At 41.8% G+C, this 17,593-nt stretch overlaps 1 protein-coding gene across 1 annotated transcript in view; it reads right to left on the bottom strand.

Moving 5' to 3' along the window:
* Positions 1-1,839: 1,839 nt before the first annotated feature.
* LOC131190600 (uncharacterized protein K02A2.6-like) overlaps positions 1,840-17,593 on the bottom strand; it is a 35,384-nt gene continuing 19,630 nt past the window's right edge. The window contains exon 2 of the mRNA XM_058167940.1: positions 1,840-2,162. Coding sequence (XP_058023923.1) covers positions 1,840-2,162 — 323 coding nt within the window. The remainder of the gene's footprint in view (positions 2,163-17,593) is intronic.

Genomic DNA, 17,593 nt, shown 5'->3' with positions numbered 1-17,593 from the left:
TAGGGAGTTCTGCAAAATAGGGGCCCATTGCTGCGAAGGCTTTGTCCCTATTTAACCTATTTTAAAGTAGTTCGAAGAAATAAGGCCTCTGGCTTAGGTACCCCTTCTTATAACTCCTCACTAGATAAATCAAAACCAACTCTTTCAACTACACCTGAAATGCAGTTGGAACCAAATTATTGTGGGATGTTTTTGCTGCCTAGAATGACAGCAGCCAAATTATTGCATATGGTACCAGTGGAATTACAGATTTTCAAAGATTATTCTTTTCCAAAATCCTTATATTGATCTACTTGGAATACAGTGACTGCTGGATTTCCAAATGACATAGGATAAGGAACATGATACTCAGATGACAGCTGCCCTGGCCTCCGTATTTTTTTAAAAATGCCAAATCTTACAAAAATTTCTGTGGCTTTTTATAAGATTGAAGAAAAAAAGCCAATGATCTTTCTTATAATCTCATAAAAATTTTGTGATTTGTGGGGGAATGCTTAGAGCCTGGAAGTGTGCTAGCGTGCGTGCGTGTCATTAAGTTTCATTAGATGAAATGTGCTTTTCTAGAAACAATCTCTTCCCAACATGATAATTTAATTTAAAAAAAAAAAAGGATTCTCATAATGGCAGTGTGGAAGTTTGTTTTTTGAAGACTAGATGGTTGGTGGATGATTGCATTTGAGCATATATATGTATAAAATGTCTGGGATATTACATATATACACATCTCAAATTTCCCTAGAGAGGACATGACCTTCATTGGAAGGCGGAATACTCCCTATTCATGGCAGAAATAATCTCTGGGAGGCTAATAAAAAACTATGCAAGCTGAAACAAAGAGCATGGCCCTTTATCATTAGTCTGTGGCTTTTTTGCAAGCACAGCAAAAGGAAGGAATTTCAGCAAAGAATCTGGGCATGCAGCATACATACCTACTTACCGTATTTTTCAGAGTATAAGACGCACCTTAGTTTTTGGGAAGGAAAATAAGAAAAAAGCTGATTGGTGGGTGGATCGCCTCCCGGAATATCCCCAATCAGCTGTTCCCAGAGGTGAATTTTAGCAACAGGTTCCTTGGTTGTGAGCTCTCGGCCTTGCTTTTTTCTGCTTTTTTTTCTGCCTCTGAAACTTCTGAAACTCCGTTTCAGAAAAAACTTCTTTTTCTGCCTCTGAAAGCCTCTGAAACAGAACTTCAGGGGGGGAAAAGGCTTTTTTTCTGAAGCTCTTTTTGGAGGTTTTTATTCTGAAGGTCTATCTGTACTTGGTTCAGTCTCCTTTCTTTGGCATTGGTATATAGATTAACCTCTTCTGATCTGTTGGTTATTGTGTCATTCTTCAGATTTGTTAGCATAGTTTGGTTAGAACCTTTACTGATTCTTCTTTTGTTGCTTGCCATATTATTTTACATAAAAGCCTTTCAGAGGCTTTTTTTCTGAAGCTTCTTTCAGCCTCTGAAATCTCCGTTTGAGAGGCTGGGTGGGACTACATTTGGAGTATAAGATGCACCCAGATTTTCACCCTATTTTTTGGGGGGAAAGGGTGTGTTTTATACTCAGAAAAATACGGTACTTCCCCATTGTACTATTCCTTTTCAGGGTCAGAACATTCTACCCCAACAAGGACAAAATACCGTGTTTGCTTGACCTATCCCAAAAATAAGCCATAGCTTGAGTTTTACATGTGTGCTTAATAGAAGTTCTACCCAAAAAATAAGCCCTAGTTAAGCCCCCCCCCCATTCTGTCCCACCGTCTGGTTGTACGAGGTGGGGTGAGGTACATGTGTAAAAATCAAGCTAGGGTAGGGGTGGCGGGGTAGAGCTGCCACACGCACCTCATACCCGCTTACGTTAGGACCGCTGCAGCCAGGCCTTCCACGCCCTGACGCTTGTCACCCTGCTGCCTGACTTCTGCGGCCGCTTGCAGCCCCTCACGGCCAGATGCCACATGGCGCACCATGCTGGTGCTGCCGCTCGAGGCAGGAGGCCGCATAGCGCATGTGCGATGGCACAATACACCACAGGGTTTCCTGCCGTGGGTGGCGGCACCCCCATGATGTGCTGTGTGGCTTCCTGCCGCAAGTGGCACCAGCATGACGAGCCACGCAGCATCCTTCCACAAGCGGTGGCACTGGCATGATGTGCCACATGGCATCTGGCCACAAGTGGCTGTAGAAGAAGTCTGCCAGTAGTATAAAAGGTGTTGGGGCATGGGAGGCCTGCTTCCAGTGGTCCTAAGGTAAGCGGGTAAGACATCCCCTGAAAATAAGACCTGGTGTTTATTTTGAAGCCCAAAGGAAAATAAGATGGGGCCTTATTTTGGGGAAAACATGGGTAGTTGAGGAAATGAAGGTAATTGATACCCGAGGGAAAAGTGATCATGTTTTCCTTGAACGGGTAATATCCGGGGGAGGAAGAAGTGAGAAGAATCAAATTGACATACTGAACTTCAAAAGAGTGGATCGTGATTATCTCCAAGAAGAATGAGGTTGGGTTCAAGAGACAGAAGCCCAGCACCTCAGGAATATTCTAGTGGGTTTTACACTAAACAAATGTTTGACTTTATGATTCTAGGGAAAAAAATAGAAATGATTAATTATTTGGTTATCATTATGTATTTACTGCCGGAATAGGGGTGCACTGCAGGATTTATTTTTCCTCAAATAGCCAAATAACTTGGCTCACTTAGTGTCTTCCTCAGAGCAAAATGACTGGGCCCGGTTTACTAGTTTACAAAGGCTCCCCCTGCGTTTAAGTCAGAGGTCTGACTGTGTATGGAGGCTATATGGTTTTGGATGGGGAGAAATAGACGTATCCTAAAGGTGTTTTTTTTCCCCCAAAAGGCAACTGGACTTTTTTTCCCCCTTTGAAAACGTTTCACTTCTCATCCAAAAAGGTTCTTCAGTTCAGGTAAGACATGAAATGTTGTTGTTGTTGTTTTAAAGGCAAGAAAGTTGCCTTTTGGGGGGGGGAAAGGTTGGAACGAAAATCCATCTGGTTCAGTTCCAAGCTGGGAAAAAGATGCTGGAAACAACATGGAGGCTGATTGGAAAGATGGTTTAATGCAGGGGTCTGCAAACGTGGCTCTTTTAAGACTTGTGGACTTCAACTCACAGAGTTCCTCAGCCAGTTTTGCTGGGAGTTGAAGTCCACAAGTCTTAAAAGAGCCAAGTTTGCAGATCCCTGGTTTAATGATGAACAGAACCAACAGCAGTCCTGGGTCATCTGACCAATTGGTTTGATGAGTACATGGATTTTTATAAGTTTCAGAGATGCTGCTAGGGGGGGTTGTGCAATATCTGAAATGCACTTAGAGATTGTGCAATGTAGTGAGCTCTGTGTCTTCTGCTAAACGATAGTGGGTTAATCCTATTATGTCATGAAGGGTCAAGTCCTGTTCTTCTTAATCCCATCACCCTGAAGCTGAAGGTCTTTTGTTTTGTAGATAGGCTGGCCCAATCTTTCTTAATGGGCACAAAATATTTGCTGGGCAGGGAGGTATTAAGAAAAACTGAGCATGTTTCTCCATTTCTCCCTTTGGGGAAATATAATATTCTGCCTTTTTAATATTTCCCAAAATATTTCATTCTTCGGGGGGGGGGAGGGGGTTTTTCCCACACACCTTTGGGACAACCATGACTTAGCTGATTGAGAATCTCCATAGATTTGAGAAATAGACTGGAACTTATCTATAGCAAGGCTGTGGATTTTAAGGGCCCTTGGATCTATAGATTTTCCATCTCTAGTTCTAGATGGAGTTACACTCCTCCAAGTAGACCCAGTACAACAATAACAAGCAATTATAATAACAAAAACAACAAAAATCAAGGCACAGCAGTTGCAAAATCTGGGGTTCCTCCCAAAATTCACTTCTGCTTGAAGAGTAGGTGACATCTGTAGCTCAGAGGGCCTTTGCATACTATGTCCTGAGCTTTTCCTGTAGTGCCATCTGGTGGCCACAGCATTTCTCTGTAATGCAACATAACACACAGGTACAGGTGGTTGTGTCACACTCATCAAGGGTCCTACTGACATGCAAAAGGTGCTCTATCATTCTCATGCAAATATAGTACAACTAAGCAAATCCTCTCTGTAAAGTGGTTTGCACGGGATGGGAATGCCTCATGCATCTCAATCTGCATTTAGTACTTTGGCCTTAACCATTGGTTTCCTCTTGTGTTTTTCCCCCCATTCTGTCTCATACATGTGAATGCCTGCAAATAATGCTAAGCTTAAAAAAGTCTCTGAGATTTTTTTCACTAAAGCTTCCAAAGATTTAGTAAAAGCAAAATCTCTAGTTGACAATAATTAGCAGAAACAGACACACAGTCATCTAAAATAAATTATTGCAAGATTCTACACATAACAATTCAATAACTGTAAAGCTTATGGGCACTAGCTATTATATTTGCATTAAATAGTAGTTATACATTACCTAATATATTTATAGATTTGCTGACAGTTTGAGATAGGAATCAAGACTAAAACAGTTAATTATATCAGTCAGCAAGATCTTGATAGTTTACAACACAACACAGCTAGAACAATAATAAAACAAAACTCAAGATACAATAGTTGCAAAGTAAAATTAGAGTAGAAATAAATTAAAGTACTCAAAAACACATAAAGGCTACCCTAAATTAGTAGTGCCGCATAACACGTTACTTGTCCCAGGTTCTGCCAACCTAGCTGTTCGAAAGCACGTAAAAATGCAAGTAGAAAAATAGGGACCACCTTTGGTGGGAAGGTAACAGCATTCCATGCGCCTTTGGCGTTTAGTCATGCTGGCCACATGACCATGGAGATGTCTTGGGACAGCCCTGGCTCTTCAGCTTTGAATCGGAGATAAGAACTGCTCCCTAGAGTCAGGAATGACTAGCACATATGTGCGAGAGGAACCTTTACCTTTATATGCTTAAAATACCAGGGGTGCTATTCATGGAAGCATAAGTACAGCACCTCTTTTAAGCAGCTGTCCTCATGTCTCCATGCAAACCTGAAAAATAAGTTATAGGGTTTTTAAACAAGAATTATGCTCACGCCTTCTGAAGCCCTTCTTCTGAATCATTTTTTAAGCATGTGCAACCCTAAAAATAAACCCCAATTGAAATGGTTGTTTTCCCCAGAACCCAGTTGCCATAGCCTGATATCAGGAAACTCTTAAGGTCCAGGCATATCTAGGCAAAAATCTGCCATTCTGTCGTTTCCTAGCCTTGATTTCGGTTAGGGTTCAGAAATAAACTAAAATGGAGCGCTAAAGGTGGCCAAATCTTGGCATGCTTATATAAGGAGCCTTGCAGCTCTTCCAAAATTTCTGAGCTAGATTGTTTGCTTCATGTTTTTAGCCCCTGGCAAACAGGCCCACAATTGTCCTAAACATCCCTGCCCCCCAATATTATTTCCATTTCTGTAAATACAGAATACTACACAATGGCTGTGTCTGTTGAAGAGCATGTCATTTTATTTCTTTCTCTCTCAGTTATTGTCACTTTGCATCTTGATCTTCACTTCTTTACACGTGCTACTAGTCTAAACTAGTAGATATGGTAAAGGACACAGTCTGGTCATGATCCTTGCCTTTGAAACCATCAACGTTTAAAGAAAGTAATGGAAATCCCCAAATAAGCAAAACATAACCATTTTACAGAGGCAACAATAGGCATTCAAAAATAAAACCTGTAGATTAAAAAGCAGTCTGAAAGAACTTTAGGGGAACTGCCTTAAGAGAGAGCAATACTGGAGGCATGACACTTGTTCACATTCAACACCAGGGCAAAGGATCCAATTTCCAGAGTTCCCCTAATTCAGGGGTCTGCAAACTTGGCTTTGCTTACTGAGGAACTTGGCTTTGCTGGCTGAGGAACTCTGGGTGTTGAAGTCCACAAGTCTTAAAAGAGCCAAGTTTGCAGACCCCTGCCCTAATTAATTAGCTGGCCTTCAACTGCTGAGTCAGGATTCTGGGTTTAGCAGCCTCACCAATGGTCATCTCTGTTTACCATTGTGAATATCTGCAGGGAAACATTAAATTTGAAAAAGCCACTTTTTTATTTTTGAGAATGCTTGGGAATCGGCATAAGTGGTGGAGAGACTCCTAAAAGAAAATGAGTTTAGGAAGGCTCTGTAATTGGGCCACAAAGAGTCAGCTAGCCACTAGATGGCAGCAAAGACTTTGAGTAAAGCTTTCTGTAGCTCTCTGCTGTCATCTAGCAGCCAGGCTCTGCTCTGCTTTCTACCACATCTGCTAGATGTTTAGTTTTATCCCCCTTAGAGAATTTTCCAAAGAATAAAGTCAGTTGAGCTCCACAGTCTTTATGGGCACGCTTGATAAATATCCAAGGGTAAAAAAATGGGACATGTAATAAATGATCATACTTACTGGGAGCCCATAACTCAGTTTCTTAAAAGCTACAGGCACGTACTGCAAGTCCAAACCCTGAGTAAAGTTTTGGAAAGACATCTTTGCAACAAAGACACTGTCTGTACTTCCTAGGACTTCTCTTTCCCCTTTTGTGCTCTTTCTTGTATGCAAAATGATCTCCAGGTTAATGGAAGTTAACAAGTTAATGGATGACTAACAAGCAATAGAACAGAGGAAACCTTCTCTTCTGGTCCTTTTTCTCATGTCACCAGGAGGTACCAACAAGAAAGCTGACTGAGGCATCATCAAGAGGAAGAGATTCACTGAGGGCATTTTTATGATTGTTGCTTCACCCTCAGACGGCCTGCTGAACTGCAGGTGCAGAAATCACTGAGTTTCTGATTGATTGATGGTGTGCCATCCGTTTAGGGCAGGGGTGTCAAATGTGTGTCGTCATGGCGACATCACGTGACGTATCATGACTCCCCCCCCTTACTAAACCGGGCGTGGGTATGGCCAGCGCATGACGCATCCAGGCTGTGAGTTTGACAGCAAGTTTGGTTTAGGGCTACAATGTGTAAGCTGTAAAAAATAGCAGTGACTGCTAGATGGTGTCAAGAAGCTGTTTGACAGCCTTATTATGCCTATGACCAGATTTAAGACTCTTACCTGTCATGTTAAATTGACCAAATGTCCCACTTTACAAGAGGGTCTGTATCAAATTGTAATCATGTCAAAATGAAGAAATATGTCTGAAGATGTCATTATGTAGATGCTCCGCTTGTAACCGTGCATCAAACCATCTGACACTGCTATGTAATCTTTAGTGTTTGTGGTGACATCATCTCACACGTGTTGTCATATTAATTTATCAGATTTTTATCTCACCTTTATTACACCTTTAGAAGTAACTCAGGGCGGCGAATAGATCTAATGCTCCTTCCTCCTCTTGTTTTCCTCACTGCAACAACCCTGTGGAGTTGCTTCCCTCTGCAGACTCCCAGGCTGCTACAAAGCCGTTCCCAATCTGCTCACCAAAATATTCTATTTTGCCCCCCCAGACACAAAAGGCTGTGTTCTATGTGTTGTAGATTTGTTATAACTCTGCCCTGTGTAAAACTTTTAAAAGCAGCAGACTATAAACCGCAACTGTTATAAGTCTCTTATCTCCCACCCCTCCCTGCTTTCTGATTCTCCTTGCATTAGCCTCAGTTTCCCATCTCTTTTGATAATGTGGGGTTACTATTATTTAAGAAAACGAGAAAAGGGTTTGGGGATTGCTGCTGGAAAGTAGCAAGGGTTTCAACCTCGGCAACCCTTTTGCGGCATAACCAAACCTAAACTCACCGTGGATAGTCAGGATTTGCAGCTGTTCCCCCAGTTCTGTGGTGAGGACTGAATCTCAGACCTTTTGCATGCAAACCACGTGCTCTCCCATTAAGTTATGGCCTATCAAGAAGATACTGTGAGCTTTAACATTAATTGCAGAAAATAAATACAAAAGATTGTCACTTAGAATGGCTCCAGTTTCTTGGAAACGGGACATATATTTTACACCATATTCAGTCGTACCTTCCAACAACAGCATAATATATACATGTGATGAAAAGAGAAAGTAGGGAACATAATTAGAATTTAACAAACTCTTTTACAACTGGTGATATTTTATACTCTAGGTATTTATGCATTGTTAATCTACACTATAGGTGCCTGGGATTTATTGCTACTTTATCCTACATGGAAACTTTATGAATTTACTGTGCATGTTTATTAATTGTCAAGTATTAATCAATTTGATGTGACTTGGTCAATAAATAGTTGTTACTGGTTCTTAGTGGCCACCAGGTGGCGCACGGATAGTAAGATAGTAAGAAAGCAGGCCATTCCCAGGCTGGGTAGCTGATGCCTTTCCACTGAAAAAGGCTGATGCTTCTAGACCCTGTCATTTGAAGCTGTCAATCAATACTGCATACAATACAGCTAATCTTGTTACTTTCAGCATACCTGGATGAATTGCCTGAATAGCAGCAGGCCTAAAATTTGGCTGGAGCTCATCCATTGCTGTTATCCTCTTATGATTACAACAGATCTTTAAGGAATAAAGAACACAGCTCAGTCCCTGGAAAAGTGCAGCGCTTTCCTACGAGTTGTCATCCCACGGTTGCAGGTAAATTATAATAAATGCCTTTGAACTACAACTCCCAACATCCCTCACTGTTAAGCTGGTTGGGTTTGCTGGGATTCAGCTGCAAGTTCCTGGTATCGGGGGAAATCGAGGAGGGGAGCAACCGAGAACCACTGCAGCAATGCAGAGAGATTGCATTACTTTGCTTTAAGTATAATTTCTAACGAAAAGGATCTGTGCTGGCCAAGGGAGACCTCCCTGCTTGAGATCCTTCCCCCCCCACCCCCAACAACCCTGCATTAGTTTAAAGAGAGAGAGAGAGAGAGAGAGAGAGAGAGAGAGAGAGAGAGAGAGGCAGGCTGTAGACCGGTAATTAGGGAGCTTCTGCTGCAGATACTGTCTCAGCCAGGTTCACTGAATGATGAATGGATGGGAGCAAAATTTGGGATTGCATGGAAGCCATTATGTTGAAACAGAGGGCTGTATTGAAGCAATAGACCACTATTCAGAAATGTCCCTTAATAGTCCAATGTAATTTGGCTTGCACTGAAAGCTGGACGGAGAGGCACATATCCAGGAACACTTTTAGCGAGATGAATAGAAGGGTCCTCAGTGAATCTACCCTATTTTATCACCATTTGAAATAAGAGAAGTAATAAATGGGCCTAGCTATAAGAGCAGCTTTCTCCCCTGAATTATTACCATCAGGGTCTAAATTTATCTATCGGTACTACTGACTAGTCCAATCAGAGACATAATAAATTTAGCTGCATGGGATATCAGAATTCAAAAAGAGCTGGGCTATATTGGGAAATTGTCAGGGTAGCAGAAGTAGGGGGGGGCATTTCTCTTCCCTCCATCTCCTGCCAAACTTTCTCAAACGCTTCAATTTTTCTTTTCTCTTTGAGGAAAAAGGATTGGACTCATACAGCCATTTTTTTTCTTCCCCGGCCAAGGAAAATTGTCAAATTGTCTTATTGTATAGAGAAGCTAAGAAGGTTTGACTTATAGCAGAAATTCATCAAGGAGAGCAAGAAGCTACACTTGGAATGTTTCTGTTTTGAATTAAATGTATTTAACTTTGCTGTTTATTAGCTTGAGCATCATCAATCACACACACATTCTCCAAGGTTGAAAAAGGGATAACCAAAACACACACACACACATACAGATTCATGGTCATCTACAGCTGGGCTCATGAATGTTGACCTTCATCATCCATTGTGGCTTGGTTAACCTAGCTTTTCACATAATGCTCACTAAAGAAAGGTGGCATTGCTAGCTTTAAAGACATGCCTATATTCCCTGATAATGGCACAATAGGGTTAAGGGTTATACTGGCATATTTTAGCCAGTAGACCATAAGCACAACTGAAACCCAGATTTATCCCAACTATGCTCAGACATCTAGGGAAGTGAGGACATACAGTGTGATATGAGAAATATTTTGGGAGACAGGAGGAAGAGAAACTGCAGCCTAACAATAGCAATAGCGCTTATATACGGCCTCACGGTGCTTTACAGCCCTCTCTAAGTGGGTTACAGAGTCAGCATATTACCCTCAACAACCGGGGTCCTCATTTTACCGACCTCAGAAGGATAGAAGGCTGAGCCCCCATCAGGATCAAACTCCAGGCAGTGGGCAGAGTTTGCCTACAATATTGCACTTCAACTACTGAGCTATCAGGGCTCATAGAGTTGTGGTCCACCAGCAGCCTGTGGACCTGCCAATAGAGTCAGACGGTGAGGAGGCTGGGGAGGACAATGGGCCAGTCCTGGACCCTGGGGAAGTCCCGGACGAGGGCTCTGCATCGGAGGCAGAGATGGGGCCAGGGCCATCTGGGAGCGATACATGGACTCTGGAGCCTCCAGAGGCGGACAGCAGAGAGGCAGTGGAACAGGAGGAGCCTGTTCCTAGTGCATGCATGCGAAGAGCTGCCAGAAGGCAAGAGCAGCTGAAGCAAAAAGGACGACTCGGGAATAAGGCCAGGAGATGATTGGCTCCTTCCATAAGGCTTAAAAGACCAGCAATGAGCCCTTGGGTTCTTTGTAAGAAATCAACATTGATGTCCGTGTTTCTTTTCAGCGTCTCTTGAACTTTATGGGGTTTTTGCCAAGAAAACACAACAAAGATTGGTGATAAGGCCCACAGACTGGTTATTAAAAATTTTGTTTTGGACTAAGCTGAGAATGAATTAATTCTCAGCTGTTTTAATAAAATAAGTTTGTTGAGGAGTGAATTGTGTTTAGTAATCACTACTTGGACGTTTGTCACAACACATAGAATGGTCAGACAAGAGATATCTCAGTCCACAGAAGCAATGGGGTTGAGAAAGCAACTCAGAAGGGACTCTCCCTAGTTCTTTGACAAATAAAATGCTTTCAGACTTGCAAGTTTCTGTTACTGTAACCTTACAATATGAAGGTAGTATTAGTATGATCGTAGTTGTGTTTTCTTGTCTGGACATCTTGAAGGGCTGAGAAGACCCTGAGAAGATGTAAGAGTAACATTTTGATTATTCTGGTAGCAAGCAGAATCCTAGAAAAATTGTTCCCTTTCTATTTGAATTCAGAATTTACATGTTTTGGATAGCTGAAACTTTGACTTTTAAATTGTTACTGCCCTCTCAATTCCTGACAAATAGATGGGGGGAAAATGGAGGTAATGACAGGTTTTATTTTCCTGGGCTTCAAGATAACCATACATGGGGACTACAGCCAAGAAATTAAAAGATGCTTGCTCCTGGGGAGCATGGGAAAGTTAGCAGCATACTAAAAAGCAGAGACATCACCCTGCCAACAAAAATGTGTATTGTCAAAGCTATGGTTTTCCCAGTTGCAATGTATGGTTGTGAAAGTTGGAACATAAGGAAGGCTGAGCATCAAAGAACTGAGGCCTTTGAACTCTGGTGCTGGAGAAGATTCCTGAAAGTGCTTTGGAATCAAGGAGATCGAACCTGTCAGGAGATCAACCCTGATTGCTCTTTAAAGGCCAGATCCTGAAGATGAAACTCAAATACTTTGGCCACCTGATGAGAAGGAAGGACTCAGTGGAGAAGAGCCTAATGCTTGGAACGATTGAGGGCAAAAGAAGAATGGGACGGCAGTGAATGAGGTGGCTGGATGGAGTCACTGAAGCAGTCGGCCTGAGCTTAAATGGTCTCCTGGGGATGATAGGGGACAGGAAGCCCTGGAGGAAAGTTGTCCATGAGGTCACAATGGGCCACACACGACTTCGCAACTAACAACAACAACACATTAAACAACATAGTTCCAGACTGGTCGAAATTCCACCTTATTTCTGTGACATTATCAGCATTGACTGGGGCTTATAAACCATCATGACAATTGGACTGTTGTTACTTGTTCTTATTGCCCACATAGTCCTGAGGTGTTGCTCTAGCAAATTGTTGCCAGTATATGTGTGGTCCTGGCATATTGCAGTCCCAATCCACATGTACAAGTGGCAGCTAGACTAGGATTTTTCTTGTCCAGTTAAGACTTGGGTAGGAGATGACCAGGCTGAGCCGGAAGGAGAAATCAAGTGTGTCATCAGTCTGGAGTGCCTTCGTGCCCACAAGAGATATAAGTCCAGCCCTCCTTGAATTTCATTGACTCTTATCTACCACCAATTTGCCTTGATGGTTAGTAGTTCAGGTTCTTACTTACAGATAGCATGGAATAAACTTGTACTCAGTTGAACAACCCTGGTTCCTGATTTCTTGCACGTGACACCTTATCTAGCTTAGATGCGCTTCAGACATGTGGGCTTCAGCTCCCAGAATTCTTAGCAACAGCTTTGCTGATTTGGGGATTCTGGGATTAAAGATCATATGACTAAAGGGTGACAGGTTGGAGGATGCTAAACCAATCTTCCACTCTGCTGTGAGGTGCCTTTAATGTCACTTATGTCTTGGCATGCTGCCCCACAGGTGGCAACCATTGCAGGGACTAAGTTGAACAACACAGTTTACACACACACACACACACACACACACACACACACACACACAATCTGGCTGTGGAAAACTGCTTCGGTCTAGTTTGGTCTTGAGAAATGGCAAGGATATGTCAAGATGAAGGAACAGAAGCAAAACTAAGAAAAAGACATGACATAGCTGGAAACAGATTTGGATAGCCATTATTCTTTCTTGCCCAGCCTCCTTACCTCAGTTTTCTTCCAGTTTTCTCTTACCATGAAGATTTCTCTTCTGCACCTGCAAACTTCGGATCTTTCATGGTCTGCTTTCTTTCCACTCTCTAAAGACATCTTGTTGAATTACAGTAACACTGTTCTCTGCCTTGTAAAATATTATGAAAACATCCGTAGCACTACTTGAGTTTATGATTTGTGACCTTTGGCTGCTCACTTCGAATGCACCAGCCCTGGTGGGCTGGGACCTGAGAGCTGTCAGCTGTGGAGCTTCAGGCAAAATTCCTCAGGTGTGAGATGGTGAGGAAGAAAAAAGAGGCAAAAGAGAGAGAAAGGGATTTCCCCATATTTTGATGGATCTGGAGCAAGGAATGGGGCAGATGTGGCTTCAGACTATTTTGGTCACATGTCTGATGTTTACTTTGGGGTTTGCTTCAGCTACAATAATTACAATAACTTGACATTTGTGAGGGAAAGTTGACCATCCAGGCAGTGGTGGGATTCAAATAATTTAACAACCGGTTCTTTGCCCTAATGATTTCTTCCAACAACGAGTTTGCCAAACTGCTCTGAAAGCTAACAACCAGTTTTCCTGAAGTGGTGCGAACTGGCTGAATCCCACCACTGCCATCCAGGTTTCTATAAACACAGCCATCCTGGGGACCAACGCATATGCCATGTGGGTTTATGTGTGATGTCAAAGCATGTGTGCAACATTTGCAATGGAAAGTTGTGGCACATGCAATACACAACCAACCTTAATGATTTAGAACTGGGCCAACATCTGGAATCAGAGCACTTTGTACTGCAAGAGTTTGTGGTTGAGAGGTGGTGGGTTTTATGGATTTTATCTTGTGGATTTTTAAGGCTGTAAACTGCCTGAAGTCACTGTATATGAGTTGGGTGGCCCTATGTATTTGTTAAATAAATAATATAAGAAAATTCAGCTATGTTTTTTTTAAACTTCAGGAAAGTTTAATTTTGCAACCTTTCTTTTTTGTCGATATCCATTCCATGCGGAAATCTGGATTTGCTTAATGACCAGTGTAACATTGTTGTAAAACAGGTTTTGACTTATGACCGCAACAACTTACAAGGTAAAATCCTGTCCCAATTGTGGTCATAAGTAGAGGACTTAATTTCCTGTAAAAACCTGGCAGGAGGCAGCAGCAGAAGAAATTAATGGCAACAATTCAAGACTGGCCACACTAGCTAGGAATTTTGGGAGCTGAAGTCCCAGCACAAAGGGGTGGGGCGGGAAACAAGGTGAAGAAAAGATGAAATTTCAGACATAACTACTGTACAGCTTCTGTGGTCATTTGGGGCAGGTTTTAATTATTCCCAGAGTTTTATCATTTCTATTGGGGAAGCATATTCAAATAACTATTTTGTTCACAGCAGGAGTGTTGTCAACAGACTCATGATGATGGACAAATCCAGAGGAATTCTCTCCCTCCACATAATGCCTATTGCTTTCAGCTTGGCTCACTCTAACATACTTCAGAGGTGGGTTTCAGCAGGTTCTGACCAGTTCTGGAGAACCGGTAGCAAAAATTTTGAGTAGTTTGGAGAACCGTTAGTAAAAATTCTGACTTGCCCCGCCCCCATCTATTCTCTGCCTCCCAAGTCCCAGCTGATTGGGAGGAAATGGGGATTTTGCAGTATCCTTCCCCTGCCACGCCTACCAAGCCACGCCTACAGAGCCAGTAGTAAAAAAAAATGAAACCCACAACGGCATACTTCATAGTAGCCGGAGTTGTTGTTTGTGAGGGAAAATGAGAACAAGGCAGCCCTATTCTGAGCAAAAGGCAGGACATAAATTTAATAAATAACACAATAATTACTCAGGATTTTAACTAGGACCACTGTTATTATTTATTGGGGTTAGATGTTGCTCCGGTCATGATTCACTCTGAGTAGCATACATGCTCAAAACAGTAATCAGAGAAAAGTTTTTAAAAAGGTATAATTAACTTATCTATTTATATCCTTTTTTCCCCCCTGTAAATTTCCCCCCTGAAATTATAGCTCTTATACATTTCCCTTATAGCTCTTACACAAATCTTATACATTTCTCTTGCTGCTACTTGATTTGGGGACCTCTCTATTGAGTTAGGCCCTGGACAAGTGGACATGTTGGGGTCCTACTCTGATGGCATCACTCTTCATCGGTGAAGGAAGAGATTGCCAACTTCTGTGGTGGCCCCTCCAGAGAATTGTGAGCAATTTTGTGTAGGTGTGTGTCTTGTCCAAGCAAAAGCAGAACCACCATCGATACTTCTGCTCTGTGAGGACAAGGTGGCAGCCAGCTTGCCATGAAATACCCTGACCGAGTTTGGAAAATTTCACAAAATTTGTGCAAAGCAGCAGCATTGTCAGAACTTGTTCCTCTCTGCCTGCGCAAGTTGATGGCAAAGTCAGGATTGTCTATAGTTGCTGCTATAAATTCAGAATAAAATTACAATGGCTGTTTCAAAAATTAAATCCAGATTCTGGGAATTATGCCAAACAAAATAAGCTCATCCTTCCTGTTAACTAAAATGGTTTTAAATTGGATTGTTTCATTATTTCTTCCCCACTGGAAATATTCTATTTTATAAAGTTCTAAAATACGAGCATCATTTTATTAGATGCATAGATAAAAGTCCAGCTTCTTGATTGATTTGATACAATTCGATTCCGGCACTGCCCAACTCCAAACTAGGCGACTTTCAATCCAAACAGAACAAAATAAAGCACACCAAAAAGGTAAATAAAAATACACTAATGGAAATAAACCAGATGTAAAATTAGGGCAACCAACACCAAAAGGGACGCAACTTACTATATGTCAAGAATATCCAGAGGAGACTTCATCCAGTCTATCCCTAGATAGGTGTTTAAGCCTCTCTTGAATGCTATCAGGGTGGGAGCCATGGCGCAAGTTCTGTCTTAACTTCAACGTAATCATGAATTCCCTTCATGGAGGTGGGACACACAAATTCGTTTCTCAATTTAAAGCAACTGTTTTTCAAACCTGGCAACTTGAAAGATGTGTGGACTTCAATTTCCGGAAATTGAAGTCCACACATCTTTCAAGTTGCCAAGTTTGAAAAAAACACTGCTTTACACGGGTGAGGCCCACCAAATGCAAGAATCCTGATGAAAAAGCTGAAGGGAGTCCCAGCCCTATTCAGCATTCCACTGGATGCGCTTTGCTGTGATCCCATCACCATTCATTTTCAGGATTTTCTTTGCAGCTCCTTTTATCTTATCTTTAAAGATAAGGAAAATAGATTCCTTTGCAGCTGCAAAAAGAAAAAAAGAAGGAAGAGCATTGCTTCTCTGGAGGCTGACACTGACCTTTTCATTCTGAATGTCTTGCTTGCCTTATCTGAGAATACAAGCCTGGAATATACTGGCAGGCTTGCTTAAATGACGCAGAAAACTGCATTGCAGAACTTCTGTAGTCCAATTCAGGAAGCCTCAATGTTCCACTGGTGCCTCTCCTTGCTCTTTCGGGCCTGCCTGCCTTGTCTCTCTTCAGACACCAAGGTCTGTAGGTTCTGACTCTACAAGCATCAGATACCTCAATTCCTGGCAAAAGAACAAATTCCAAATCCACAAGGCATACATTGTAAAAAAAAAACCACACACACCAAAAACCCAACCCTGATCCTGACCTGGTCTGAAAATAATGTGGAAGTAGAATACCTCAAGGCCAGGCCTGCAGCTCCCCTCCATAAATTTGTTGCCAAGTGCGTTCAGGCAATACAAGCAACACGACCCTCCCCAATCCCAGTAGAATAAAATATATTTATTAGAGTGATAAGGAAAATCCTAGACTGTGCTGAGATGAATAAATTAACAAAGGAGATAAAAGAAAAGGAAGATATGGAATATTATGTAGTATGGAATAAATTGTATAATTGGATAGAAATTAGAAATGGTAAATGATGAAAAAGGGGAAAGGGTCACATATACACATACAAAAAAGGGAAGTGCGTGAAAGAAAATGAATTGTTATAATGATAGGAATATATACAGAAATAAGGGATAATGGGACACAAAAGATAAGTATAATTAAAAGAAACGAGAAGGGAAAAAATGTAAATAATAGAGGAATACCGAAACGAAGCTGATGTAAAGAAGGAATATATGTTTTATGTTAGTGTTTGTTATGTCCTGTTGCTTTTGTTTTGTTTTGTTAAAAAATAAAAAATATAATTAATATATATATTAGTTAACACTGGGGATATTCATCAAAGGATATTTATTAGTATCAAGAAGGGCATTCATTTTGCTGAGTGCAGAGATGCCCAAAAACCAGATGGCACTTTAGCGTCTCCACATTGAGAGTTGGTTTCAGGCAAAATGATTTCATATGCAGACACCGCTCTATCTAGTGAACATTGCAAAACAGGGAAGAACCAGATCTCATCAGCAGAATGCTCGTTTTCCATGCAAAAGGTCGCTGGCATTTACAGTTAAAAGGGGAACTGCAGATAATGGGAGAAAATCTCTTTTGCCAGACAGCACTTTACTCTTTAACCTACAGTATATTGGAGGGACAGAGAGATGGCCAACGGCTTGACCAGTTGCAGTTCAGGAGCTTAACTAGCAACCGTGATGCTGGAATGTGGAATGGTTCCACTTGCAGTCTCTCCCCCACACATCAGACATCTCATAGAAATAAATATATATATATTTCCAGAAAGGCTTTTATCCTCTGCTTATGTTTCCCATATCCTGCCATTCCTGGCTGCTGATTAACTTATTCTCCCCTGCACTTCTTTAACTATTGAAAGTAGGATTGTTCTACAGATCTGAGCTATCCTCAGACACAGCTTCTAGGTTTTCATGTGGGACAGCCTAGAGCAATAGCCCCCAACCTTTTGGGCACCAGGGACCGATTCCCTGGAGAGACGTTTTTCTGCAGACTGGGGCGGGCATGGTTTCGTATACTCCAGGGGTGAAATCCAGCA

The sequence above is a fragment of the Ahaetulla prasina genome, chromosome 2, assembly GCF_028640845.1.
Source record: "Ahaetulla prasina isolate Xishuangbanna chromosome 2, ASM2864084v1, whole genome shotgun sequence".
NCBI lineage: Eukaryota > Metazoa > Chordata > Lepidosauria > Squamata > Colubridae > Ahaetulla > Ahaetulla prasina.
Note: the sequence above shows the minus strand (reverse complement) of the source record. Positions and strands in the feature narration are given on the sequence as shown.